This window comes from Varanus komodoensis, unplaced genomic scaffold (assembly GCF_004798865.1).
Source record: "Varanus komodoensis strain SLA01 unplaced genomic scaffold, ASM479886v1 scaffold1, whole genome shotgun sequence".
In the NCBI taxonomy this organism is placed as follows: domain Eukaryota; kingdom Metazoa; phylum Chordata; class Lepidosauria; order Squamata; family Varanidae; genus Varanus; species Varanus komodoensis.
The window spans coordinates 125,514,970-125,542,805 of NW_025335268.1; the positions used below are offsets into that span (position 1 = coordinate 125,514,970).

The 27,836-nt window shown below is 37.9% G+C and overlaps 1 protein-coding gene across 7 annotated transcripts in view; it reads left to right on the forward strand.

The window, feature by feature from the left end:
• Positions 1 to 27,836, forward strand: part of ANKS1A (ankyrin repeat and sterile alpha motif domain containing 1A) — a 163,092-nt gene that overhangs the window by 70,349 nt on the left and 64,907 nt on the right. For all 7 annotated transcript variants that reach the window (XM_044444690.1, XM_044444699.1, XM_044444657.1 and 4 more), the window contains 7 exons: positions 156 to 248; positions 2,856 to 3,049; positions 4,368 to 4,451; positions 5,876 to 5,996; positions 10,308 to 10,348; positions 11,527 to 11,659; positions 13,862 to 14,409. In XM_044444690.1, the coding sequence (XP_044300625.1) occupies positions 156 to 248; positions 2,856 to 3,049; positions 4,368 to 4,451; positions 5,876 to 5,996; positions 10,308 to 10,348; positions 11,527 to 11,659; positions 13,862 to 14,409 (1,214 nt within the window). The remainder of the gene's footprint in view (positions 1 to 155; positions 249 to 2,855; positions 3,050 to 4,367; positions 4,452 to 5,875; positions 5,997 to 10,307; positions 10,349 to 11,526; positions 11,660 to 13,861; positions 14,410 to 27,836) is intronic.

The window sequence follows — 27,836 nt, forward strand, 5'->3', positions numbered from 1 at the left end:
GGGGAAATGGAGAGATCACAGATGGAGGTTACATCCCATGATTTTCCATATCTCAATAAATGAAAATTAAGTTGCTTTGTTCTTTGAAGGACCTCTACCATTATACCTCCTCTTCACTTACTTTGTTTCTGCTACTGGCTTGCCCCCTTGTTAAGATTGTACAACAGGGAAGAAGTCAGCAAAAGCAGAAGAGAAGACTCCACCAGCACCAGCTACTTCTACTGAAGCCTCAGTCTGGGTGAACCAAGGTAAGAAGGTTGGTGAAAAGGAAAACCTCAGTTTAGTCATGTGCATGGCTTTTCAAGAAATAAAATAGCAGGTCTCAGTCAGAATAAATAGAGAAGTAATTTTATTGAAGTAATAGTTATTTGTAGACATACACCATTTCCCAACGTTTTGGTTTGGGTAATATAATTAATGTTTGTACATATTTTGAAGTCAGTATCCATAAATCTATGAAGAATGAATTTCACATCACTTTTGCACCTGCCAGTATTATTGCCTTATTGGTTAAATAGTTGATATGAATTAAAATAGGAAAATAGAAGTTTATCCCCTTATGCCAGAATACATGTGATGTATCAAGGGGGAGGTAGGTGATAGTTAAGCTGAGTTTGGGAGGATGGGTTTCTGTATGAATATGATATGCTTTTATGTTTACTTGTCCAATACAATCAAGTGACCTTTGATTATGTTCCGCTCATTCTCTCTCACTCCTGTTTGTCTTTTGGGAGTTCATGATTCCCTATGTTCTTCGTTGTGGCCTCTGTGCATCACACACATGGGTGCTGCGCCTGCTCAGTGCCTAAGGCCAGAAAGATTAGAAAGCTAACGGTTTTTGGTGGGAAAACTCTGCTCTCCTTCCCCTCAGTACTAGATATAGAGCGGAGTGTCCGCTATTTTCCCCAGTCTTTTGCGACCGCCGTTTGCTGTGCCTCGTGCCTGTTCAACTCTCACTTTGACTCTCGTACTCTTGTTCTCATTGTTCTTATACTTCTTGTTATACTGTTGATTGTTATTACTCCAAGTTTTTCTCCCGTGTTATATTACCTTTTTCTTGTTCTTCGCTAAAAAAACAAAAAAAACAAAACATGTTGCCAAGCACTCTTCAATTGACTGTTAGGATTTTTCTGCATAATTAGAGAATCTCCAGACACACACACACATGTGTGTGTGTATCTCCAGAAATTACCACCCTGAGGACATTAGCACTAATAAACAATTATTTAACTGACTAATACTGCTCATTATTGGAAAGATCCTTGTAACAGATTTAAACATAAAATACAGTTTAAAATGGGGAAACAATAAAGTAAAAAAATGTAATAGTTAAAATCACCACAATGGTCATTATCCACTTCTCTCCTAATTGTGGAGTCATCTGAAGGAGAGTATTACAAGATTAAGTGTTCCATTATGTACCTAGGTTCCAAGCCATATAGGTCCTTATAAGATAGCACTACCTCCATGAGGTACATCAAGCCTGATGAGATATATTCTTAATTGGATGCACTAGATAAATTTTTTTGCAGATACTTTCTATACAAGCTTCAATTTCCAGACTGACTTCAAAGACTAGCATATATACAGTGTACATCAATTGGAGTAGTCAAACTGGGAGTTTACCAGAGCTTGAATTACTGTGGTTATAAGTCCTGCCCAGCAGAGGCTATCACTGGTGAGACAAAGTGTTCTATGCCATGAGGTCATCTAATATTCTAGTGACAAAGCTGGATTAAGGAGTAGACTGTGAACATGGTCCTTCAAGGGAAGTGTAACGTTATCCAAAATAGGTTGCAAACCTATCCTTGAACTAGAGACTATCCAAGCACAGTACTACCATCTTATAGAGACTGATCTTTTATCAACTGACTCTGATGCAGTTCATTATGAAGTCAAACACTGTCTTAATCTGCTTCATTGGACTCAGCTGATAAAAAAGGTAGAATTTGATGTTGTCAACATACTGATTGTAGCTCAGCTGAAATTCTTCAATGATTCTTTTCAACAGTTCCACATAAAAATAATGGGGGCAAGATGGAATCGCATGGGACTCTATACTAAGATGTTGTGGGGTTAAGCAGTAGTTTCCTAGCAGTACCTTATGGATATTACTGGCAGGAAGGAGCAGACTAAACGTATCAGAAAGTTCCTAATTCTAAATCTAGAAGGATATGTGATCAGTGGTATTAGAAGAAAAGGTCAAGCAATCCAGAAGAATCTACATAGTCACACAACAAAAAGATCACTGAAGGCTGGGTTTGTGAAAATATGCTTTACTTATTTTCTGTGAACATTCCTTAACCTTATAAATAGCATATCTTAATCCAAAAATGGATGTATAAATTACAAAATTACATTGTAGTTTGCTTTAGCATTTTCAAAGGTAGTTTACATTTCAAAGGTTTAATGAATCAATGAAATACAGTTACAAAAATGTGTTGAAGTATGATATCCAAGCATGCCTTTTAGCATTGTGGTCTTGGTTTCTGAATTTTAGTTGTAGGGTGAAGTTTTTAAAGCCTATAACATACCTTAATTACTGATAATGTCAAGTACTTCTCCTAAGCATTCAAGACAGGAGTAGTGAACCTTTTCACTCCACACATGTAACACAGTGGCAATCCCTCAAGATTTCCTGGAGATCACAGGATTCATCTCTTGCTTCTAGGGAGGAAAAGGAGGCTCTTGCCACTATTTCAATTTATTTTGTTTAGGATTTATAATATACTGTAAGCTGTCCAGAGATGACAGTGATGGACCAGCCTATTAATCTCCTAAATAAATAAAATAAATTTCACAAAGCAGAGTTTGAAAACAACTGCTGGTGATTTAGAAATGTTTGTTTTCTCTAGGAAATGTGGAGAAAGCAGTGACAGAACTGATAATAGATTTTGATGGGAAGCCCGAGGAGTGTCCATATGAAGTCTTGTACAATGCGACATCCTGCCACTCTTTGGACAGCCTGGCCAGTGGAAGATCTTCAGACAGAGACTCAGTGAACAGGGAAGCGGAGATGACCAGTGTTAAAGTGACAGGAGTGAGGCCTGTATGTAGCCTGATGTGTGTTGTCTTTACCTTTTTGTGGAAAGTAGTCTGGGATATATCACCAGGCCTGTGCACTCGCCACACTTGCAGTAAGTTGATAGCCCAGCTGTATGGTTTGGAAATAATATTAATAAATGCAAAAGGCTTTAGTTACCAAGCAATTGGAAGCCACTCCCTGCTTCATGTGCTATGCGTGAAGTTTGCCCAGTGCTCTTAAGCATTATAACTCCATGAATTATATCTGAATTTCCATGCAATTCTACATCTGTTTATTTAGTTGCAGAATGTTTGATGTAATAACTTCACATTGCTACTAGTTAAAAGGAAAAAGCTTATCTAGAGCATGATTTCCTTTTATAGATACATTTTTTCATTTAGGTTTCTTCCATCAAAAAAAGAAATTCCTGTATTATAAGCACCTTGAAAAACAGGCTTGTTTGTGATTTTAACTGGGAAGCAGATAATTTCTTTGTAGAATTTGTAGATACGATCCAGTAGGGGGAGCTTGGAGGCTTTTCAGAATAATTACATATTCTCAGTAAGATTCCCCAAAAGCCATAAATCTTGCTTAGAAGTGACTGCATTTGCTTAGTCTAGTAATTCATGGCCTGTGTGAACTGTGGTACTGATAAAGTTGTCCTTGGTTTCAACATTTCTGGCTGAGTAGCTTCATAGAAAACTTTAACAATGTACATCGGCAACACTGAAACAGAGGAAAAGTAACCAAAACAAACACTTAACTGTTGGAAGTGATGCTGCACTGTGATATCAGCTATTAAAGCAAGGATATGATGATTACCTCTAAGTATACAAAACCATGTAAAATGCCACAATGAGCTAAAACTGAAAGTGGGTTTTATTTTCTCTGGGTGGATAGACTATATTTATTTCAGACAGACTCAACTCATTTCTGGGGTGAAGGTAAGAGAAAAGGGAGATGGAGGCAAAATAAGCTTTAGGTGATGATTACTTATCATAGGAAATACTGTAGCTAGGCTGATTCAAAAGCCTTTTATATAGTCCAGAAAAAAACTGTATCTCTTGCATGTTTAGAGGCTTCTTACCAGTTGACTTACTCCCCCTAGCAGAATAGTTATGCCCCAATTCATTCACTTTGGTCAGAAATATAAAATTTGCAATATATATATTCTCTATAGTAAACCTTTGAGCTAACTTTTAAAAATATTTTGATGTGAAGGAAGATAGTTCTTCCATGACATATGCTTCCTTTGCTTTCCTTCTGATGTTTCTTTCAAGAAACTCTAGAAGTTGGAAATGAATTTGACAGAAGGCATTTACCCTGGTTTTCTGTATTGTAGAGAGAGCGTCCACCTCCTCCTGCCAAGCCTCCTCCTGATGAAGAGGAGGAACATGTAGAGAAGAAGCAAAGTGCATCTTCTAAAGTAGGTATTCTAATGTCTCAGGGTTGTGCTATGGTGTAGGGAATGTAAAATATTTCAATATCTTCTGAAGAGGTAAACCCCATATTTACACTTCTGTATTATGAAAGTTAATCTTTTTATTTTGTGGAAAATTAATCTGTATTTTACCAGCTCTGCTCTTATTATTCAGGGCATCTGTGCCTTTTATTTTACACTTAACGCTCTTTTACTGGATATGTGCAATTCACATGTACCCTTGCAGGTACAGTGCTGTTGAGAGAATTTCTTAGACCTTTGGCAGAACAAGTTCTCCATTTTGAAGAACAAGTTATTCTATACACCGAGATCTGAAACACAATTCATTTATAATGAATTTCTCTGCGGTGGCGCCCCATCTATGGAATGTGCTCCCCAGAGAGGTCCGCCTGGCACCGTCGTTATTTGTTTTTCGGCGCCAGGTTAAGACCTTTTTATTCCTGGAATATTTTAATAAATTTTAATATTGCCTTTTCTATGTTTTTAACTGCAGCCAGTGTGGGTCGGGAATTTATTTATGTTATATTTTATGTCGTAAGCCGTCCTGAGCCTTTTGCTACAGGACGGCATATAAATATTTTAAATAAATAAATAAATGTAAATCATGGTTTTTCACTGCAAGGTTGAGACTTCCATGCCCTCCCTGTTTATGACTTTCATATCTATTAAATTGAATTTTTTTTAGCTAACTACTGTTCTTTGTTGTTTCTGTACATTATACAATATGGGCTTTGCACCTGTGTGGAGTCTGTTGTCTGGGAGATTCTACAGCTAACCATTATTTTGGGCAGGAGCTCCTCCCCTTCCTGTTCCTTACATCCATGGGAGGGGCTCCCACCCATTCCCTCGGTTTCTTCTTTACTGCCTCCATGCCTGGATTGGGAAGTGATTTCTCAGCTTGAGTATTTTTTCAAAATCTATTACTTTTTTCTTTCTACCACTTTTTTTTCTCTCTATCACTTTCTCCTCCTTGGCTCTCTACTCAGCCTCCTTTTTACCCATCAGTCCATGAACTTCATTTTCACTCTTTACTTGTAAAATCTGTATATACAGCAGGACCCCTGTATCCATGTGGATTGGTTCTAAGCCCTCCAGCAGATGCCTGAAACCATGAATAATAGCAGACACTATACAAGACACTGTATAATAGCAAGTTGGCACTCATAGGCAGCAGTGGTGGGCAGCGAGCTGCAAAATCAACTCAAAAAACTATATACTCAAAATAAGTTTTAATAGTGGGGCTATAAGTGAGAGAGGGCCTGAGCTGTTAGAGAAGGAGGAACTTCGGCAATTTAAAGGTAATATCTGAATCATGTCTTTTTAATGTCCCATGCCCAACATGAGGAAGTACCACGGCTAATTGATGATAAATAATTACATAATTGCATGAACAATTTGTGTCCAAACAGGGTTTGGTCTCTAAAAGGAAGAGTAGGGGAAGCATAGCTGATGATGAAGAAGAGCATCCTTATGAGTTGCTGCTGACAGCAGAAACTAAGAAACAAATTGCAGTGGACAAAAAAACAAAAGGTAAGAAAGGTTTTTGCAAACTGATATAATCACCCAAACAATTCTAGCTTTTTAAGGTAGGTAGTTGGGCGGACTAACTTACTTTGTGGTGATTGTCTAAAAAAGTGCTTTCTTTTCATATTTTAATTAAAATGGACTTGCCTTGATATCGTGCTGGTGATGCAGTGAGTCCTAAGTCTTTTGGTAAATATGAGAGCTAGTAGTGCATTTATAAATATCTTGAGATGAAACTATCTAATTCTGCTACCAAGAGTCATGGAAAAGATTACTATGCAAGTACTAATAAAACAGATCCTCAGCTTTGATCCAAGAAGCTTCCATATCATTCTCCTAAGTCAACACTATGTGCTTTCGTATATTAAAGTCAGTTGGAAAACTAAATCAAAGGAGAAACTCAAACACAGTTAATTGGTCCACCTAGTGGAAATCAAGCATCTCCTCATATTCAGTGCTGAACTATTTCATCTGCTGGAACCCAAGGAATGTGTCTTGCATATGAATTGATAGCTGCTGTGCATGGTAAATTATGTTCTGAGCAATGTAAAAATGTGTGACTTTTCTCTCAAGTGAAAGTTGATTTGATGGCTTCTAAGTTATATTTTTCTGTGTGCACTCATAATAGCAAAAAACACAAATACTTGCTTCTCTGCTGTCCTGCACTCCTTCACAGGTACACACATACATGACTACTCAGCACCCATTATTGGTATATTTGAATGTAGAAGGTAGTGATGAGAGGCATTGCAGTTCAAAGGGTAGTGTCAGAACCATACAGCCTGATTTTATTTATATTAAATTGAAAGCAATTCCCACTATATTCCACAGGGCTAGCTTCTTAGGATGATGCATGGAATTGCAGCTGTAGACATAACCCCTGAAGTTTTCTGTAGAATTCATCTAACTGAAGGCTGTCTTCTTGTAAATCCATATTCATTGTTTATTATACTTGGTTACTTTTCTGATATTCTTTTAAATAATTAAACTAAGGAAGAATTACTTGAGGATCATATCATAAATATAAGTTAGCTACTAGAGCACATCAAAGAATGTCAGAAGATCAGTTAATGCTTTATAGATCACAGTAAACCCTTTGATTGTGTGTATCACCAGAAGCTAGGGATGGGCCTAAAAGAAATTGGGTTTTACCTCAGCACTTTTTCTGATGTGTAACCTGCATTGTTGACGAGAAGCCAATGTTAGGACAGAATATGGAGAAACAAAATGGTTTCCCATTGTCAAAGACATGAGGCAAAGCTGTATTTTAAGCTGCCAACTGTATATGCAGAGCATATAATAGAAAAAGCTGGATTAGAATCAGAGGAAGGAGTGAAAATTGGTGGAAGACATAATAATTTAAGATACCAGAAACAGCAGTGAATTGAAATAACTGCTGATGAAAATAAAAGAAAATACAAAAGCAGGACTGTAGCTGAATATTAAAAAGCAAAAATAATGACTGCTGAAGAATTATACAGCTTTACTTTCAACAATGAAGGAATTGAAATTGTGAAAGATGTTATATGCTTTGGCCCAATCAACAATTCAGATGGAGACTGCAGCCAAGAAATTCGAAGGAATACTGGGACTTGAAGGGCAGCACTGCAAGATCTAGAACAGATCATCAAGTGTAAGGATGTTTCAGTGGAGATCACAGTCTAGAATATCCACACTGTTGTATTCCCAATCATGTATGGGATTTAAAGGCAGACTGTGAAGAAAGGTGACAGGAACAAATATTTTCAAAATAAGATGCTGGAGGAGAGCTTTGCAAATACCCTGGACTGACAGAAAGAGAAACAAGCTAAACACCCTAAGCTCAATCCTCTTTCACAATATCTAAACTACCAGAAGCATAGATTGTGGGACCTTCTGCACTACTACTCAGTCTTCACCTGAAAAATCCCACATGATCCAGCACCAACCATTTAAACATTGCCAGCAGTTCAGCCTACCCAAGTATTTCTACTTCCCAGAAATGAAATATCAACCAATGACCTCTGCTTGGTACGAGAGTGTAATGACTCTCTTGTTCATCTTCTATCTAACTTTCAGCATCCTCTCTGGATACCACAATAGGTGATTAAAATCGTTTATCACCTTCAGATGATATCAGACCATAAGTGGAGAAAGTTTTAAGAATGGGCAAGCCTCTTGATTTAAAATTTAAGTTCCACTGCTCTCTGTCACAGACCTGTTAAGACATCATAGTCTGACTTGGTACCACCAGTCACCAGGCTGATGCTGCCTACATTAATCTACATGATTAAGCAATCATGAACAATCTCACTCTACTACCATTGTACAAAATAGAGAAACCTTTATGAAGTCCAAGAAGATGACTGCCTTTTTCTTCAAACAATCCACTCTATAACCATTGCAATCAGAATCAAAATATAAGATTCATTCCTCTCTCTGTTTATACAGAGGGATGAAAACTAGATGAAACTGGTAAGAAAAAATTACTGCATGGTGGCACAATCCCTTTGACTGGCCATTTATTAGGTTTGCATGTAAGCCTACTAGCAGTTCCTATGAAAGAGAGTAGCATCATTCTTTGCTTCCTTGCCAAAAGATGCTAAGAACCTTACAGTGATATTTCAAACCATAATGCCACAGCTAGCAAGTCAGCAAATCAACACAGTATACCATATTATAATCTGTGATTTAAAATCCATGGTAGTTACCATTTTTATTAGGAGAAACATGCCTGGTTTCACACCTCAGGCTAATGATGTGAAGAGCAATCCAACTCCCTTGCACTTGCCCCTCCCTTGCATTTCTTTCCCATGCTCAGCCCTGGTCTAGGAAGCAAGATGAGCCAAAATCAAGTCCACAAAAGCTCAGGAGTGCTAGCAGGCCCCTTCCCTGCACTGAATTATTCCCCCACAAAGTATGCAATCTCACAAACCAAGGACAGCATATGTAGTCTGTCGCCAGTGCTAGATATGCACATGAAGACCCTCCTGCCATCCACTTATGTGCGCAGTACCTGCCAACCCAGCATATGTGCAGCTTCTCCATATGCCAAACATTTGTGCAAAGGCATTTTCTCCTGTTGCCCATGTAGCATTTGTATGGATTTGGGCATGGACCTGCTGCTATGATAATGTGTTCAGTTCTTATTACTGCAGAGATGTTTTCATTTTGGTCACTAGGTGGTGGTCCAGACATCATGGGAATCTGACACACATGTGAGGTGCAGCTAGACCAGCATTCAGGGATGGGCATGGGATATGCTCACAATTAAAGCAGCTGATGCAGCACATGCTGTACATATGCAAAGCCTGCAAGTCACATGTACAAGAGTCTGCACAGCAGGTACCTGGGCAACATCTGTGCAAACCGTTCTGGCAAGTTATGCCTGCATATCCATAATGTAGTATACAACAGTTAGACTCTCTTTCTGCCAGACACCTGAGCAAACCATCGGCATGAGTTAGACTTAGGGCAAAGAGAAAGTGGACCAAAGTCTAGAGACCTAAACTGAGAAAATCCAACAGATTTCAATCCCTAGACCAGATTCTTCACCCATCTCTACCTCAGGCATTCACCAGGAAACACATTTGAGAGTAGAAGATGCCCTCTTCAACTGAGGACTCTGCAGTGTGTCTTTGGAGAACATACTAAACCTTGTGCAGAAAATGGAAGTGTCTACCTGTAAAATAGAAATAGGGATATCAGGCTGGGCCCAGGAGACCAAAAACTCCTTGAAAGAGAGAGTTCCAACCTCTAGATGGTATTCAGGCCTCTTCTTCTGCTTCTTCAAAAAAGTCTAACATGTACTCAGATGATGATAGCAATTACCAGTAGTTGATATTCTTTTCCTGGGCAAGGTGCTTGAGCAAGTGATTGCCAGTCAAGTCCAAGCTCTCTTGAATGAAATAGATTATCTAGATCCATTTCATTCAGGTTTTCATTCAAGTTTCAAGTCTGGTTTTGGAGCAGAAGCTGCCTTGGTTGTCCTGCTGGGTGACCTTTGTTGAGAGAAGAACATGGACTGCAAATCTCTTAATTGAATCTCTCAGGGGCTTTCATTCGCATCACTTGTGGTATCCTGCTGGATGGGTTGTTTGGGATGGGAGTTGGAGGCATTACATTACAGTAGTTCTGCTCCTACTTGGATAACCAACTCCAGAAGTTGGTACTGGGGGATTATGTATTATGTATTTATTATGTTTAGTATAGCTGCCAAGGCACAAAGCAATAAATGGACTTAACTTTCAGAGTTGCGCATCATACTCTTAACTCTAAGTATCTAGGAGCAGATATTTGAATTGCAAATATTTGGTATTTTTGTTTTTAAATTCATAGGTGAATCACCTTCAGGTGCTGCCAGCAGTGTCCAGCTCCAGGTAGGTCACATTTGATCTTACTGTTTTTTAAGTTAAATAGAAAGCTTTAAGAGTGGAATTCTAGTGAAAGGACTCTAAAATAGTTTGCATCTTCAGTATTAAGGGGGATCATTTTAAAATGACATAACAGTGACAGTTAGAGGACCTGAAGTTATTCAGAATGAGTTTAAATAGTAGAAGAAAATGTCTGTGTTATCACGGTTCAGATAACTATTCCCATTTTACAAGAGATAGCTAGCAAAATGGAAATTATTTAATTATCAAATGAGAGCAAATGATAAAAGTGAGAAACTGCTCTTGTTAAGCATGTATATGAATGAGAAAGGGTAATGAACATAGATTATTAATGACATATTAATTCTTAATATCTTGGCAAAGTTCAAATAGTATTGTCTAAAATGAAATAGACTAAATCCTCCTAATACAGTGATCTTCATAACAAATTAAGATGCTTGCTGAAATTTCCTCAGAAGTATGAGGGACAATCTACATTCTGCAGGTTCAAAATGACAAAAGTATCTGGTATATGGAGTTAGATTCTGACAATGCTTCTGCATTTTAAAGATTTTATATTGTATACTACTTCACATCTATACAGGTACTGTATTTCAGGAGCAAACACTAAAAGACATAAAGATGAAAATAATGAAGTAATACTATTAATGAGTATTAAAACAGAGTAAAACAGAACAGTCTTCATACTTGTAAAGAAAAGTTTGAAAAATATGCAGGCACTATATGAAGCAAAACAAGGGAAGAGTGCTATACAGGGGCTAGGGCTTGCTTAGGTTTCCCCTATTTCTTCATAGCGTGATTGGAGATTACTAATTTTAGATCTCCAGATGCTGATAGATCCAACCTCCCATAATTCCTAGCCAGCATGACCAGTGATTTATAAATATGAGATTTACACAATTATGTTAGACCGACAATCTCTGGGAACCCAAGTTTGGCAAGTGCTGGTATAACACAAACTTTTGTTGTTGCAATGCTTCCATTCTCCTTTGCCGAATCTTCCACTTAAACAAAATCAGCTTGAAAATCTTAGCTGCAAGATACATAATGTAAACAAGACATGTGCAAATATGTTTATTTTGCAGCATGTCTATGCTTGGTGTAGAAACTCAGCTTTAGGACATGTTGCTCTGATAGTTAAATAATATAGGATCCCTTTGCAGGCTTGGCCACGAAAAGGTCCATCTTCTCAGGAGGGCCAATGGCCTCTGAATTGCCAAGCTTCTTCTGATTTTTCTTCTAGTCATTCTGAGCAATATCCAAGTCCTGAATCACACTTGGTAGAGATGTCAAAAGGTAAGTATTCATTCCAACTTTGCAAAAGTGCTCATAGAAAAAATAGTGTTTGCTTTTTCCTCTATATATAAAGCATCATTTGGAGTGTTAAACATGGAATATGACTAAATGCTCACAAATGTCTCTCATAAGACTTTGCTCATTTGCCAGATTACATTTTTGTGTTTGCTATTTTGTTTTCAGGAGATGGAAAGCACAGCCTCTGTTTCATTCCAACAGTGATCCCATTGTTGGGATTCATTGCTGGCTTTTAGACAGTCAAATGTTCCAGTATACAGCACACACTGTCAGCTGCTTGTCCGCTCTCTGATAGCCGTGCTGCTAAATGTTAACATTATGTACAGAAGGCACATTAAAAAGAGACTTATAGCTCTTGTGCAAGGGCAAAGGTGGGGATGCATTATTCCACCAAGTCTGTGCACGCAGGTGGGATACCTTGTATATGTTGTGAAAAAGTTGCTACTTACAGATTGCTTGAAACATTTTGTAAGGAATGGGAATCTTGCAGAGTTGTATCAGAAAAACCAGTAGTTCTGGCAAGATCAAAAATTAGTTCTGTGTGTAACTTCATTGTGTAAACAACTTTAAGAAAATATAGTCTTGTCTTACTGACAAGCAAAACTTATTGGAGGTATGAAATGACCGGGCTGTGTCAGATAGGTGTATAAAAGTAGGCATGGCAGTAAGAAGAGCTGTTTATATTATATATGAGCATGTAGATTCTTGTCCACATAATACAGAACTGTAAAAGACTGTTAAAATTCTGGTCTTCAAACTTGAAATTTTTTATTGCAAGAGAACTGCTACCAGTGAGCACAATTTTGCCAGTTAAGCTGCTGTCCTGTTCTTGTAGAGTGGGTCTCATGGGTATGTGCCAGTTGAATATAAAAAGCAAATGGGCTCAAACTTGTTACATTGATTTAACTTGTAGCTTAAGATCTAAGGGTTAACTTGTGGCTGGTTGTTGCCAAAACCTTGTTAGGGATGCTATATGTAAAATAAAAGCAGGAGTGCCATTTTTTACTCAGTACATTCCTGAGTATATACTTTTAAAAACGGGTTTATTCTAGTGACTGCCACTGAGATCAATAAGTCAGATTTATGCACTTTCTGTTTGATTTTTTTGGGGGTGGGGGCTAATTAAGCACAAATAAATGGAAAGAAATGGAAATATTGTGGGATAATTTAGTTGGCAAGACCCTGCCACAACCAAGTTTTCTTTGTTAATATGTTTCCTCTCTCCACCCCTCCCCATAAGGTTCTAAAACACATGCCTTGATGTCAAATACAACCACAGAAATAACCTTACCTTTCTGCTCTTCAAAGACCATCCCATACTTAGCTATTGAGGAAAATGTTGAGTAATATCTTGCTCTGAGGTGGGAGGCCTTGGCCAGGGTTGTATAATTTTTGGCATTAACATAGAATAAACATTGGGAAATGTATTAATGATTTTTTTCCAAAATGGCTCTTTACTATAAGCTTTTGAATAATTCAGATCAGTCCATTATTCATGCTTTAACATCTTGGTATTTGATGCAACATATTAAAACAGAAGCCTAGTAATAGTGTCACATTTCAGCAGCAGTTCATGTTGCAGCAGATGACTGCAACAGTAGAGCAGGCCACTCTATATAGAGGAATTTGTTAATTGGAAGCAAGCTTTTGATGAAGTTAAAGTTGCTGCTTTGCCCTTATTTCTCTTGCATAAGGAGGTGAGTTCAAGCCACAAGGGAAGGAAGCAAGCTGTAGGGAGGAGGGGGGAATGTTTTCAAACTTGCACGTTGTTTGTAGCTCTTTTCCCCCCCTCCACCCAGTGCTCTGTGCCAAGGGTAGGGAGTGCTGCTCTAAATAACACTTTGGCCTTTATGGAAATATCTCGTGTTCCAGGAGTCTGACTGCCCCTCTCTCTGCAGAGTATAGTTAGCACTTCTCCAAACCTTATATAGCAAGGGCTGATTGTTAGTGTTAACAGGAATAAAATGAACCAGGGCGAGCTGCCAGATTGCATAAATCAGGCCAGTGTTTGGAATTTCATAAATGCTCTGACTTTGGGTACAATCTGAGTGCTCTGAACAATACTGAACTGTTCTTTCTTATTTCTCCCTCTCGGGGGGGCGGGGGGGAGTTCTGCTTCTCTTGATTTTTTGTGTGTTTGGGTTTTTGTTTTGTGTTTTTTATTTTGTTTTTTTCCTTCTGAAGACCAAAGGAGGAACAGCAGTAGCCACAGCCAAGCAGATGCCCAGGATGTCCAAGGGCTGGATCAATTCTCAGGTCTGTTGCATGGTTCTTCTCCGGTATGTGAAATAAATGAGGACCCTTTCAGACTTATTTCAGCTGTGGGCAAAGGAAGTACAGATGGGACTGCTATGCAGCTGGAAGATGTTGAGACATCTGGATCAGTACCGACTAGCATTGCAGACCAAAATAAAGTGGCCTATTCAGCGATCCATCATACCAGTGACAACAACTTGGACCCTGAAACTTTAGTACATCCTCACTTGTCGCAGCACCCTGGCAGTGCCGAGGAAGGAGACAAGAGCTGTGTTGTGGGCAGAATTCATCCAGGAGGCAAGCCCAGAGCAGAACTGAAACTTAGCCGTAGCTTGTCAAAATCAGACTCTGACCTTTTGACCACCTCACCAACAGAGGACGATACTATGGGGAGCAGAAGCGAATCACTTTCCAATTGTAGTGCTGGGAAAAAAAGGCTGGAAAAATCACCTTCCTTTGCTTCAGAGTGGGATGAGGTGAGGCTGACCTTGTCTTTATAATTTTTTTTTAGTAAAATAAAATTGCTGCATGAGTCGATTAGATTTGATTTTCACTTTTCATTTCAGGAGTGAAAAGACTAGAAATAATGCTATTTGTCATATATCCATTTGCTTTGGTAGCTAATTAAAACTGATTTCTTTAAGTTGAATTTGGTGCTTTGAACATAGTTGATGCAGAAGTGAGGGAACGGCTTAAAAGAAAGTGTTCTTGTTAAAAGTTCAGGTTCAGGGTGCTAATTCTTCTAAGGTTTGTGACTTTGGGGCTTTTTTTTTTTTGGCTGCAGGGAGCAAAAAAATGCTAGAGAATCCACAGCTTCTTCTCTAGAATAGCTTACAGAACTGACTGGGTCACTTATCTAGGTCATCATTCTTTGACCTAGATAAGACATAAGTAAATGTAAGGAATACCTGAATATTTTTGCACAGGTGACATCTTCAAGCTCTTTTCAGGTAGTGTCTTCCATGGATTACCGGGGTTTTGATTTACTATGTGGAAGATGGATACTGGTTAAATATTTTCTCATATAAATTTGCTTTAGTGAACAATCAGTCGATATGAAGTGTCCCTTTTAAAACTGCATCACAGCATTGCTGAAGCACTATTTCTAAGTCTACTCTGACCCAAAGCAGAGTTAAAAGTACGAATCAGCTTTTTGGTGCTGCATACCCAGTCTAAAAGGAATGTCAAGGAGAATCCATTATCTAATACATTATATGCATTGTAGATTAAAATGAGTATGAGTGTATCAGTCTTTTAGAGTTGTGGTATATGTTTTCTGATCCAAAGAAATATGTATTAAACTTTCTATTAAATTATTAGTCCAATATATTAAATACATTCAGGAATAACGTTTCATAAAAATACCAGTGGGCCTGTCCTGTGCCCCCATAGTCAGATGTAGTTTCAAAAAAAAAAAAAAAAGTTCACTGAAGAATGACTGTTCCCCGAAATCTATCACTATACTCCATGTCTTGTGTTAATTTTTAGAATGGAACAGATACAATATGTGATTGAGGTCTAGAAGATAGTGCTCAGACATTTTGTCAGACCTTCAGTTTGACAGGTGTTTTCACCATACAATCCCCCAGGCCATAACCTTTTGAAATATTCACAGTCCAATTTTCTAGTTTTTACTTATTGATCAATTTCCTTCATGTCTGTCATCTGAAGTAAGTGTCTCCAGTAATAACAATGAATAAGAAAAAGATTCAAAAGAAAGCAGACATCATAAATAAAACCAGTCCTTTGCAGAATAATCTAGGAGGCACATAGCTATAACTTACCATACATTTTTTTACCTAAAAATCCAAGTGGTTAGTACTGCATCCTCACATGAGAAAGGTAGGCTTCTGTCTTGCTCTTGTTAACAAAACAGTCATTGTAGCAGAATTGACTGTCCAGAAGTTATTTGTTTCAAGTTCCTTAATATGAAGCAGATTCCCATAATATAATTGAAACAATGGGTAAGCTTCAGTAATCTACCTTGTGAATAAACTTCATAGGTTGGGTTGTTCATAGAACAAGTATGCCCAACAGATGATTGGCTCACCATGGGTTGTTCTCCCCCACTTGCCCATCAGTCCTGTAGTCGGTATCCTTGTCTCCATCACGACAGAACCCAATTATAGCACCTTTTCATTTACTAGCTTTTCCTTCCTTCCTTCCTTCCTTCCTTCCTTCCTTCCTTCCTTCCTTCCTTTATTTATTTTTCGGTTTATATTCTGCCTTTTTCCTACAAAGGGCTCAAGGCAGCTTACATCATTTTCCTCCTCCATCTTATCCCCACAACAACAACACTGTGAGGTAGGTTGGGCTGAGAGTCTGTGACTGGCTCAAAGTCACCCAGTTGGCTCCATGGCTGAGCGGGGACTAGAACCCAGATCGCCTGAGTCCCAGTTCCATGCTCTTAACCACTACACCACACTGGCTCTCTCTGGCTTATTCCAGAGATCCAACAAGTGCAACTGAGGTCACTTTATTCCCTTTCCTGTTAGCCATCCTATCATTTTAAAGCAATTTTATCTAACATTCATATACAGAAATAAGGTATTTCCTTTTCTGTGAATGTTAAGACCTACAGAATGTGCCCATTTTTACCATATAGTCTTTTATTTGCTTCATTTCTTATTCACCTTAAAATAGTAAGGAGTAGCTATTTTTAGCATCTATAATGGTTTTCCAAAATTCTGTGATTTTTCTAAATTAGCTGAATACAAGCAGAACAGGTAAAAAAAACAACCTGAAGGTTCTCTAATCATAATATTTTTCATTTTGCCTGTATTTCCTATTTCTGTAGCCTGAAATCTTATCTTCCATTAAGTAACCACTATACAACAGGCTGGAGCCAGAGTTGGTCATGCTTAGGATTAGCACATTTTGCTTAATGGAAGAAGTTATTTATGACCAGTCTGGGTCAAATCACAGAATTTGGAACTAACTTTATTAACTTGAAAATTACCTGCACATCACATTAATCACATTGTACAGGTGATTAAACTTGGATTAATCTAAGATTGAATTTATTCTACAACTTTAGAAGGTTTGATAAGTTGTCTTTTACAGAAAATAGTTTTTCATTTATATTTACCCATAACAAATAATGTAAATGGTTTGAATAAACTTGCTTGGATTTGAGTATTTGGAACAGAAAAATAAATAGATATATCATATATAGCAAAATATATTGGTAAAGCCAATTTCCCCACTTTTCATCCTGCATACTTAGTGTTTTTACCCTACATTTCTTGTTTTTCCAGGTAAATGTAGATACAAGCATTTGCAATTAGACTAACCTTTTCTTCTAGAAATGCATGGAAAATGATTTCAGTAAAATTGGCAGTGGAAAAAGATTTTTGCATTTTTATTGTACATAGCTGATTCTCATTCTATCATTTTCTTTCTCTCTTTATGTATGCATGCGCATGTGATAATTCAGTACTGGAGGCAGGCTAGGAGACTTAGTATCCATCATCCCCAGAATCCACCATGGCCTTGGGCTAGTCCTGGCTGTGTAGCTTTGAAACAAGAGAATTAGTTATTATAATTCCTAATTAGTGTTTTCATGTGGCTGTGATTTCGCTACCACATATTGTACATATACCTACTTAAATGTTCATGTGCCTTAGTTCTTCTTTTTTGTGGTATGGGTTACTGGCTGGTGGGGATTCAAAAACTGTTCTGCCTTTTGTTATGCCTAGCTTTGCATCTGCTGAGCTGTCCTTCCTTACCACTATCCCCAATCAGACTGATCACCAGCTTCCACTAGTCCTGTCCTATCTTGATGCCTTAAGCAACACAGGTGTGGCTGAGTTGGACTTAAGTGAGGGTTTTTCTGAGCCAGCTGTTTCTCAGATGCTCTTCAGGTCCCTGGGGCTGTTGAATGGCAAAGACTGATCTATAAATCCTACAGCTGCTTACAAGCAGGGAAATAGCAAAGCAAAAAGCAGCACATCAGCCAAGATAACCTTTCTTACTGCCTTACTTCATTGGAGAATAAATTAGGAGTGAACCTATGTATGAGGTAGGGTGTAGTTAGCATAAATATTTGAATGCTTTTAAACTTAGCTGAAGGCTAAAGTGGTAAATTTGTTTTTGTAATCTTCTCATAAATATTCAGCAGCTGGGTGTAACAGTCAAAGCACAGCAAATTTTACATAATGTGAATACATTGTTTTTGTTCTTGAAGGTTGGAGTGGGATGCATCACTCTGTGCCAGAATATGGAATGCTGGCCTTTCAGTTTCAGAGGCACATTTGACTTCTGCATATGTTTCTTTTAATGTTGTAGAATAACATTAGACTCTACTTTGTACATTTATTTGAACTGATTGTTTTAAAGAATCCTTAGTCTAGTCTGAGGACTTGGGGGCTAGGCAACCTAGGAGTAAAAAAATGGCCTGCTTTAGGTTTACCTGAGCATTACCTAACCTTCAAAAGCCCCTATTGTCTGGGTTCACACAACAAAAGCCACAACAAATGATGCCTGGTGCAACAGTACAACCCCATGGTTACATTAGTCCCTAGTGGGTTATCACGTTGTGTGAGCCAGGTCATTACAAACTCCAAAAGACTTTATTAGGAGTGAGGTATAGAAAGCAATACTTGGACCAAGAGGAAAATCCTGGTTGTCAAATGCAGTTAGAATGTCATATTGGATGTTTTATGGCATCACTGGCCTTATAACATTGACAGCTTCATGGAACTTGTGCTAGAATGATTTCCTTTCTCTTGGAAATATTGATGAACACTATAAAAGTAGCAGTGGATTAATAGTATGGGTTACGGGGAGGTAAAATGGAGTGTTTTGAGGGTTCTAGAGGATATGGACTTCTCAGTTTACTTTTCATATTGCTTTCAGACTTTTTTACATTAGTTAATTATACATCTTTTTGTATGGCTTGCAAAATTACATATTTTGTGTTGGAACTACATATTTTGTATGTGTTCACACAGAACTCAAAAAAAAAAAAAACAAAAACAAAAAAACCCCTGATAGTATCAAAGGTAAGATCTACAATTTCTGATAGATCTGGTGACTGAGCAGTGCCAAGGCCTGAGCATCAAGTGTACCCTGACTGGTCTCTGAGTAATGTGCATATCTGGTCTGCCCTTTTATAGTTTCTCAGTGAGTAGATATACAATGTCTATCTACCCACTGCTGAAACTTTCAGTATTTTACATGTCTCCCTTCATTTCTGTAATCAGCTTTCAGCTAAGGGGTGGAACAACACAGTTAGTGGAGGTAGGTGGGTGACTGGATTAACTTGCAGAACCTTAGGTCCTGTTCTCCAGATAGTACATACTAGTCTCATCTGCCTTTACAGCTGGATTCTTTTTTATAAGAATGCATGAGAAAGTTTTGAGACTCTACAGGGCACAATCTCAATTCCAAAATCTCTCCTAAGATAGAAGTGGGGAGAGGCTCAACCCATTCCTCATGCATGAATTAAAAGTGGCAAATTCTCATAAAGCTCTACACACATATCCCCCCCCCCCCGCACAACAACTCCCTCTACCCCTTTTTAAATTGCATTACTGCTATGATAAACTTCACAGTCCTGTCTGCATTTCTTTATTAAACATACACACATGAGACTGGATAACACTATTGTCAATACAGTAGAGTTGTTGTACACAACTTCCTCACCCTGCACCTCTCACAAAATAGTAACAAAGCCACAGCGTTCATTTACAGGGTTGGTGCCCTACAACTTTGTCAGCTATAGCTTAACCACTTGCAATGATGATATAATAATAATTAACTTCATCTGCACATAGTGTCAGGATAATTGTGTAAATGTTAACAAACTCAAGTATTTAAGAAGACCCAATTAAATAATAATAATCCTGTCTTTGCTGCTACCTTTTGTTTTTGGGTAGGCATATTAATGCCCAGTGTCAGCTATATGAAACTCCTGGATTTCCAAGTAATTTTTATGAGGCAAGAATCATTTCCCAACAAATGCATGTACCACCATCAAAAGTCTTTACAATTAACCAGAAAATTCCATCTTCAGATAACAAGTATGTTGACTGTTGCTATGACTTCATACATTGGCTAAAAACACTGAAAGACAAAACAGGGTAGTTTCTCACAAAACAAATAGAAGAGTGGCTGCACATTTTGCTTCCTATTTTAAAATCTGTACAGGCATAGTTACTTGAGCTTTTTTAACTGAAAGTTCAGAATCTGGAGGTTATATTCAGAGAAGAGTATCTTCCCACTTTTCTTCTTCTAGATGCCTATGAACAGAACAGCATGAAATAAAAGAAGTGATATAATTTACAAACCATAGAATCTCTAAGAGATAAGAAACCATAAATTGATTTATGCAAGATGCAGGGTGAAAAGCATGGTAGTTAGAGCTTGCCTGACCCTGAGTACAATGTAAAACTCCCCCCTCCCCACCCCACCCCGCCACATACTCCCTTAATAATTTTACCTAGGCATTAATAAAGTTTGACTGCTTGCATCAGTTTTAGATATTTTCTAAATGTAGTGATAGTTTAAACTAGAAACATTTTACTGTTTCCAGTATTACACATTAGGATACTGTATGCTTTCCAAACATAAGTGCACATTAAGTTTCATCTGTGAAAAGTACACTTAAGAGCAGCCAGGAGGATTTGGTCTGTAAATCATCTGTGCTTTTGTGTGCATCGTTTAGAAAGTCAGGCCATTGAATTTGAGTGCTGTGGTGTAGGTTGGTTGCACTCAGGAGTGGAAATTTTGCCAACTTGACTGGACCTATAGAAATGTATTTTTTGTGCATTGGATTCTCAAATATCTCTTATTTCAGAATGCAGATCAAGTATATCTCTACAGTACAGTCAACTCTCAGAATTTTTGCTACAGAGAAACTTGATTATAGTAGTATGCTGAATCATTCAATGCCACACCTTTTTCATTCACAGAGCCTTACAGCTTTTATTCTTGCTTCCTGCCATATCAGACTTATGGCACCACCCACTCAAATGCTTTTTAAGATATCATACCTTTCTATACTTTTACACTTAAATGCCATTTAAGATAACCATACCCTTCAATACTTTCCAGTTTGTTCCAATCCTTTCTTCAGAGTATTTGCTCATTAGCCTTGAAATGACAGGTCACACAAGGCAGGATTTTTTTTACCTAGCTGACAAAATATTTGACAGACTTGTTTCTGAGCTGCAAAAGCTCATCACCATAAATACTGAAATTCTATTAATCCAATAACAATCAACAGAGCAATGAAATACTTGCATTTTCAAGGAAGAGGTGAGGACTTACTCAGCTGAATCAGTTGTGGTATCCAGATGTTTTGCAGCTGAGAGATGTTTACCTGATAATCCCACCAGTTTCATCATGTGGTATAACAACTTTGAGAGGACAACACACACACAAGCCAGCCATTTAGTAAAGATTGCTACCAATGTACTTGTTTGAAGCCATGTTTGTCAACCAACATTCTCATTCCAAAATCAAATTATACTTCTGTAGTAATCTTGTGTAGTCTAATTGGGATATTTAAAAAGAATGAGCAACCATGGGAGAGTCCTGAGTGTTTGTAAGTAAAGTTTTTATGAGATGGTGATTGCAGGGAGCATTAGCATCAGCTTGGTTGAATATTTGCCTTATCTGGTCGTACAAACTAGCAGAGGCTATTCTAGCTTACATTTTTAACTCGAAAGGAAAAAGAGGAAGAGAGGGAAGAAATGTCATGTTTGCAGCAAGGAACAAGCTTCCAAAAAGCACATCTGTGTTTGGAATTGGTCATGTGGGAATCATTACAGGGCTTTTTATTTAGCTTCAGGAAAGATATATACTGCAATAATCAGGCAATGGATGCACAGCAAATGTTGTGGGGCTCCAGGCTACTAACAAATAATAAACCATTCCTGCATTTAATTTCCATTAACAGACTCATGCATGATTGAACTTAAGTGTTAACTGTAACATTGGGAACAGCCCTGCCACAGTTACCTATATGTAATTTCTTGGGAAAACATGCTACAGTTCTACACATTGTTAAATATGTCTGAAAAAATTGTTCTCAGTTACTTATCTAATAAAATACTTCACCTCTGTTGCTTCAGTTTCCGATACAGTCTAATAGTATCTATAAAGATGGCATGTTCCCTATTGTCTTATTTAAGATGTTGTAATACCTTAACTCACAAATAGTACCTAGCTTTATTCTGTTGCTTATTATCATAAACAAACATTAAATCCCCAAACTCAGTATGTTGGTAAATTATCCAAAAATTACTCACTCTAGTATTTTGTAGTCATTCACAGGTTTTAGAATACAGTTAATTCATCTCCTCTAGGGGAATTGACTTGTGCGTTATTTTCCCATTTATTTATTTGAAATACGGTATTGTTGATACTCACTTTAAGCATCCCATAGAAGGAACTAATCTATAGCTTACTCTCCACATTTGAAACAAGATTTGATACTGCCTGGGTAGATTTCTCAAACTACTGTTGTTGTTGTTATCCATACTTGGCATTTTCAGAATTCATTATTGAAACAAAGTAATAAACTGTATCTGAAATGTACTGTCCATTCTTTGTTACCACAGCCATTGTGGTGAAGAAACTTAAAACAGGAGTACCTAAAATAACTTAGATGCCAAGATGGTTAATTTTTGCACAGAAACCTACCAAGGCAGATCTGAATTCAAATGCTAGTGCAGGAAGCAGAAGCAAGAAGCTGAACCAACTGCCTCTAGTATTTTTGAACATGATGTACTTCTAATTCTATATCACCTTTGTTCCATCAGGGAATTCAATATAGTGTTGTGCTGAACATATGAAGCTGTTTTTATACTGAGTCAAATTATTGGTCCAAGCCAGAGGGAGGCAATGTGATGCTCATGGGTATTGGTGTACCTCAGACAGCTTCCTTTAGACCTCCAAGATGACCTGCCTCTCCTACAAATTTTCTTAGCCAATGGGATCACTTTAAAGCAAAGTGTGCTTCAAGTTGTGCCATCTTTATTTTCTCTGAAGGTCTTTAGGTTACACATGAGGCCCAGATACATTCCTAGGAAATCAAGAGGGTGGAATGCTGTAAGTTTATGCTTTTCAGTGTTCCCAGCCACCAAAAAAGGAGGGAGAAAGTGACTCCTGCCACTTCTACCTGGTAAGCTGTTGGGGGGAATTGGCCCTGAAGGGCAGTGGTAAATCAGTTGGGAGAGCTACAGCCAGCAGGCACTTAGGAAGCTGACTGGGAGCAGCCTGGGGAGGGTTTGAGGAGTCCTGAAAAAATGAGTATAAAGTTTGATTATTTGCTTGCAGAAGAGGAAAAGAGATGGATTGTGAGTGTGCATATTTGTATGATGGATACATGGATGCCTGTGTATGTGATTTATATGGTTTTAATTAATAGTATTAGTTGCTGCTGTTTTAATTGATGATGTTTTATTGTAAGACCTCCAGAGAGCCTTTAGGCTGTGGGGTAGCATAGAAATACAGCTAATAAATATGTGCTAAGAAAGAGGGAGCATGTTCCTTTGGGGTGCTTAGCTGGGATGGTGCAGAGTTAGGGTAGGATGAGCTAGCTGTTGTGTGTGATAGTGAGGAGGCTATGGTGAAATAAGCTTCTGCTGGTGCTGAAATTTGTGGGTCCAAAGCATTGTACTCAGTCTTCAGAGCAGGTTACTTTCTTGGTGATTAGCTATGCCTCACATGGCAGCCCCTTTGTGTTGGTTCCTAGGATAGTTTATGAAATTTCCAGGTCTGCCCATGGCTCCCAAATATCGTTTATTTGCAGTTTTAAGATCTCTGTTAACTCCTCTGACTTTCAGCAGCTCCCCAGATTTTTGGATAAGTAAGTGTTTCCAAGTGCCTGCTACTGGAGATGCCAAGGATTGAATCTGCACTCTTCTGCAGAAATATATATCCCTAACCTCTGAGCTTTGGCTTCTTCCCTGCAGGCACTGTCCACACCCAGACCAGGTTGGTACATTTCAGACCATGAGCTGGGAACTGTAGCATTTGGTGTTCTTAGTCTTCTACAGAACACTCTTTAAACAAGATATAAAAGGTCATCTTTATTAACTGAGTCATAGTCCAGAACTTTCCTACCTCCTCTTACAGTACCCTGTGGCCCCCTATATACTAATCAGTGTAACACCAAAATGAGTCCCCCACACAAAGCAAGATACAAGCACATATCATTACCTGAACTAGCTTGATGAGTTGAACAGAGTATCCTTCCTTAATCTAAAGGGAGTATAGAAATGTACACCTCCATCTTTGTTAATGCTCTACATTAATCTTCAGCTCAAACTCATACTGGCAGTTGGAAGAACAGGAGCAGCATGTAGAGTTAGAGGGTTGCTACACACTGTTACTCAGAAGAAGCAGGCAGCCTGGCTTGTTCAAAACCGTCAAGGGCTCCTACCATTTTCCAGCAAGCAGGGAAAACTAGAAAGGACTGAAAAACAGGCTTAGCGTCATGTGTTTCTCCAGAATGTTCAGCAGTAGTTCCTGGCTGTAAATCATGCCCTTACTGCTATAGCAGAGGTGGTGGTAATTCATGGTTCATTTTGTCAGCTCTCAGTGTTCCCTGCCTTTTCCCTTCTGCTTGCTGGAGATTACTGACATTAAGAATCAATAGTGGAACACTTTCTCTTTGTCAAAGAGCTGCTGCAAGTTTGATGCTGACATGCTGGGTCAGTGCTTGAGCCCTTTGAATACCTTATCTGTGGGGCAGCTTTGGGAGGGGAACATTTGGGTTCCTAAACACAGCCAGCTGCTTCCCACATGAGATACTTCAACATGTAGCCCAGCTGTGTGCTGTGAGACAGTCTTCTCGCATGTAGTCTGTTTTATCCATTCTGCCCAGGTTTGCCTTCTAGAATCCCTATTTCCTATTGGCTGTCTTGTTAGATCTGTTTCTTTCTTCTGTACAAAAGCAACAAATAAATAATAAAACATGGGGCTGAGAGAAAATAGCCCATTGTACACTGAATGTACCTAACTGTGCAGAAGAGGCTTGTTTGCCTACATGCAGTCTGAGTGGACTTATATTTCCCTTGCTATTGCTTCATATTTAATTTCATATCAAGGCTTGTCTCAGCCCAGCTGAGTATTTGGCTCCTATTTTCTAACCCTAGACTTTACTCTTGAGGTGCCAAAACTTTAACACTTCCAGCATATAGTATTGTTAACTATTTTTAACTGTGAGTGCACTTATGTTAAAATTAGTCACTTATTTAAATAGGCATATCTTGGGGGAATGTTGCTCAACAAGGAGTCTGAATTGTCTGACAGAATTTAAGGAAAGAAGTATGCCTAGGGAACCAATCCAATAAAGTTCCATGCCTTACATGATTACTGCATATGAAAGGTAATGCAGTGCTCTCCAGATATGCCTCTTTTTTGGAAGGGGAATTGCAGTGGTTGGCACCATGCGCCCTTTCATTTGCATTTTGGCACTAATTTGTGTATTTTTGCCATAAACCTTGTTCTGTATCAGCTGTGACTATCGTATTTCTGATCAAAACACTCTGATAAACATATTCTAACCTTGAGATTTATGTGACTATGTAGTAATTAGTTACAAATCAGAATCAGCATGTTGATTAGCTCTAATGAATATTTTTATGAAGTGAACATCAGAGTTTATTAAAGGAAGAAATACAGAATCCTTGTGTTTCTTGTACAAATCCAGCCTCAGAAGTTTCTAGCACAATAACTTCTTTTGGCATGGCTTCTTAGTACTTGTGCATGAACAAATATTTAAGCCCCAAAGCATCGGCAAACAAGACAGGTTAATTTCCAATTTTGCTGGAAAATACTCCCATCTTATGGTTAAAGGTGAAACTGCACCTTCCTTTGAGAAAGTAGCTTTTTTCAATGTTGTGTATTCAAGCAATTTTTCTTCAAAACAAGAATGTTACTTTCCTGAAACTGCCCCCCCCCCCCGGGAAATATGCCTCTTTCTAAATACAGGCTCTGGTTATTCCTCTGCTATATTCTAATATTTTTCTAGTTTTTCTCCTGAATCATTTTTCTCTTTACAGATGCACCTGTTTTTGGAAACCTACAAGATATAAAAGTTGTTCTTGCACAAATATTTCTGAACCTATTAATCCAAAGGTTGGACCATCCCTGTGATTTTCATCCATTTCTCCCAGGAAGTAAAAATACTTATTGGCCATTCCCTTTCTTTTTAAAAATCAAATGTTAAAAGCCTTTTGTACAAAAATCCTGCACCTGTTTATATGAAATCTGGCAGTTTTAGCTTCCTCACAAGGGCTACCATGCTTATGAAATTCATTCAAAACTATAAAACAGCAAAATAGTTACACTTGTTTATTGCTTTTCAAAGGTAGATAATGAAGCAAAGCTCTGGATTTTTTGAATTCTTTTGAATTTGGCAGCCTTCAAATTATTTACTGCAAATTGGGTGGTTTTCCAAATCACCTAACCATGTGATTGATGCATGTTCTTACAAATTTAACTACAGTCTCTCATCTTTCTGATATTCCTTATAACCATTTAAGCAAGAGAGTAGATACAGGTTTTTGAGTGGTGCTTAAATAAGTGCCATAGATCATAGGGTTAAGAATTAGGTGCTCTCAGTTTATATCCTTTACTTATGTTGCTTCTTAAACCAGAAGATCTTGAAATTCGGGTGTTTGAAAGTAGATAAAATTCCTTTTTGTTTAGGAGCTTCATATAGAAAGCATGGCACATTTCCTTGTTTCCATCCCAGGTTTCCCTGGCTACTGAAAAAGCTTTCTTTTTATCCATGTTGCTAACCTTTCCTGTTTGATCCATTCAAGGCAAGAAATCTGCTTTCTTTGAAAGGAAATTGAAGCAAAGAGGCTTTGTGCACTAAAATTCATATTCTCCAGTCCAGTAAGGAAAGGCATGGCCTTTTTATCCCACATGCATTTATGAAGATAATATGTAATGCATGGAACTTTCTTACTTTTAATTCAGACTGATATAAAAAGTGCTACTTTTCTCTATTTTTGTGTCAAAGTTTTTTCTCTGAAAACGTGTAGTGGTAGTTCCCTCAAGGTGAAGAACAAAAAACATTCCACTGAAATATTTCTATATTGTATATAAATACAGTTCAGAAAATGCTGTTGGATGTGTTCTATCATGTCTGCCTCTAAAGCACTCCTCTTCAGAAGCAGTTTGACACCATGGTATAACATTTTAACCTATTTAATTAACATTCAACCACAGGAAAAATAATGACATTCTCAGATTGTGTTTTTTGAAAGTCCCACATTTCAGCTTAAGCCAGAATGAAAATACAGTTAATGTTTACTAAACACCGGGAGTCTCTCTGCACTTTATGCAAGAGCCTGCATATGCCAGTACGCTATAATTAGTTTACTTACTTTTAATATTTATGAGTAGTTGAATAAATAAGTTTATGGTGGAGGAGCCATATTGCAGATAATGTTCACAAGCACGGTTATTTTTTTGTCCCAAGTTTAATGAGATACATTGTAATGCCTGTGCAGGACACCACTTCCTACATCCATTGGGCTTGAGTTTTATGATCCAGTATACAGTTACCAGTCAGCTTTCATGTTTCATGCACAATGGCAGACATCTATTCAACTTATAAATCCATTATGTCCTTTTTGCTACTCTCTGAGCTAGATTTCTCCTCCATCATACAGTTCTATAAATTTAGAGACAAAGGATTGAAAATGAATATTGGCATCACTTTACCCAGAGTTATATGTATCATGTAAATACAGCTAGTTCTCAATTAGTGTGGATGATGTATCCCATGAAGTGGTCGCATTTTTCTAATTTGCACTATTCAAAATTGTAATTATATGTAAAATGAGGTAATTGTTTCCAGCTCGATAGAGATAGGCAATGGAAATTTTTAAACATATATTTTCTTACATTTCTTAACAGTCTAAACATAAAAACA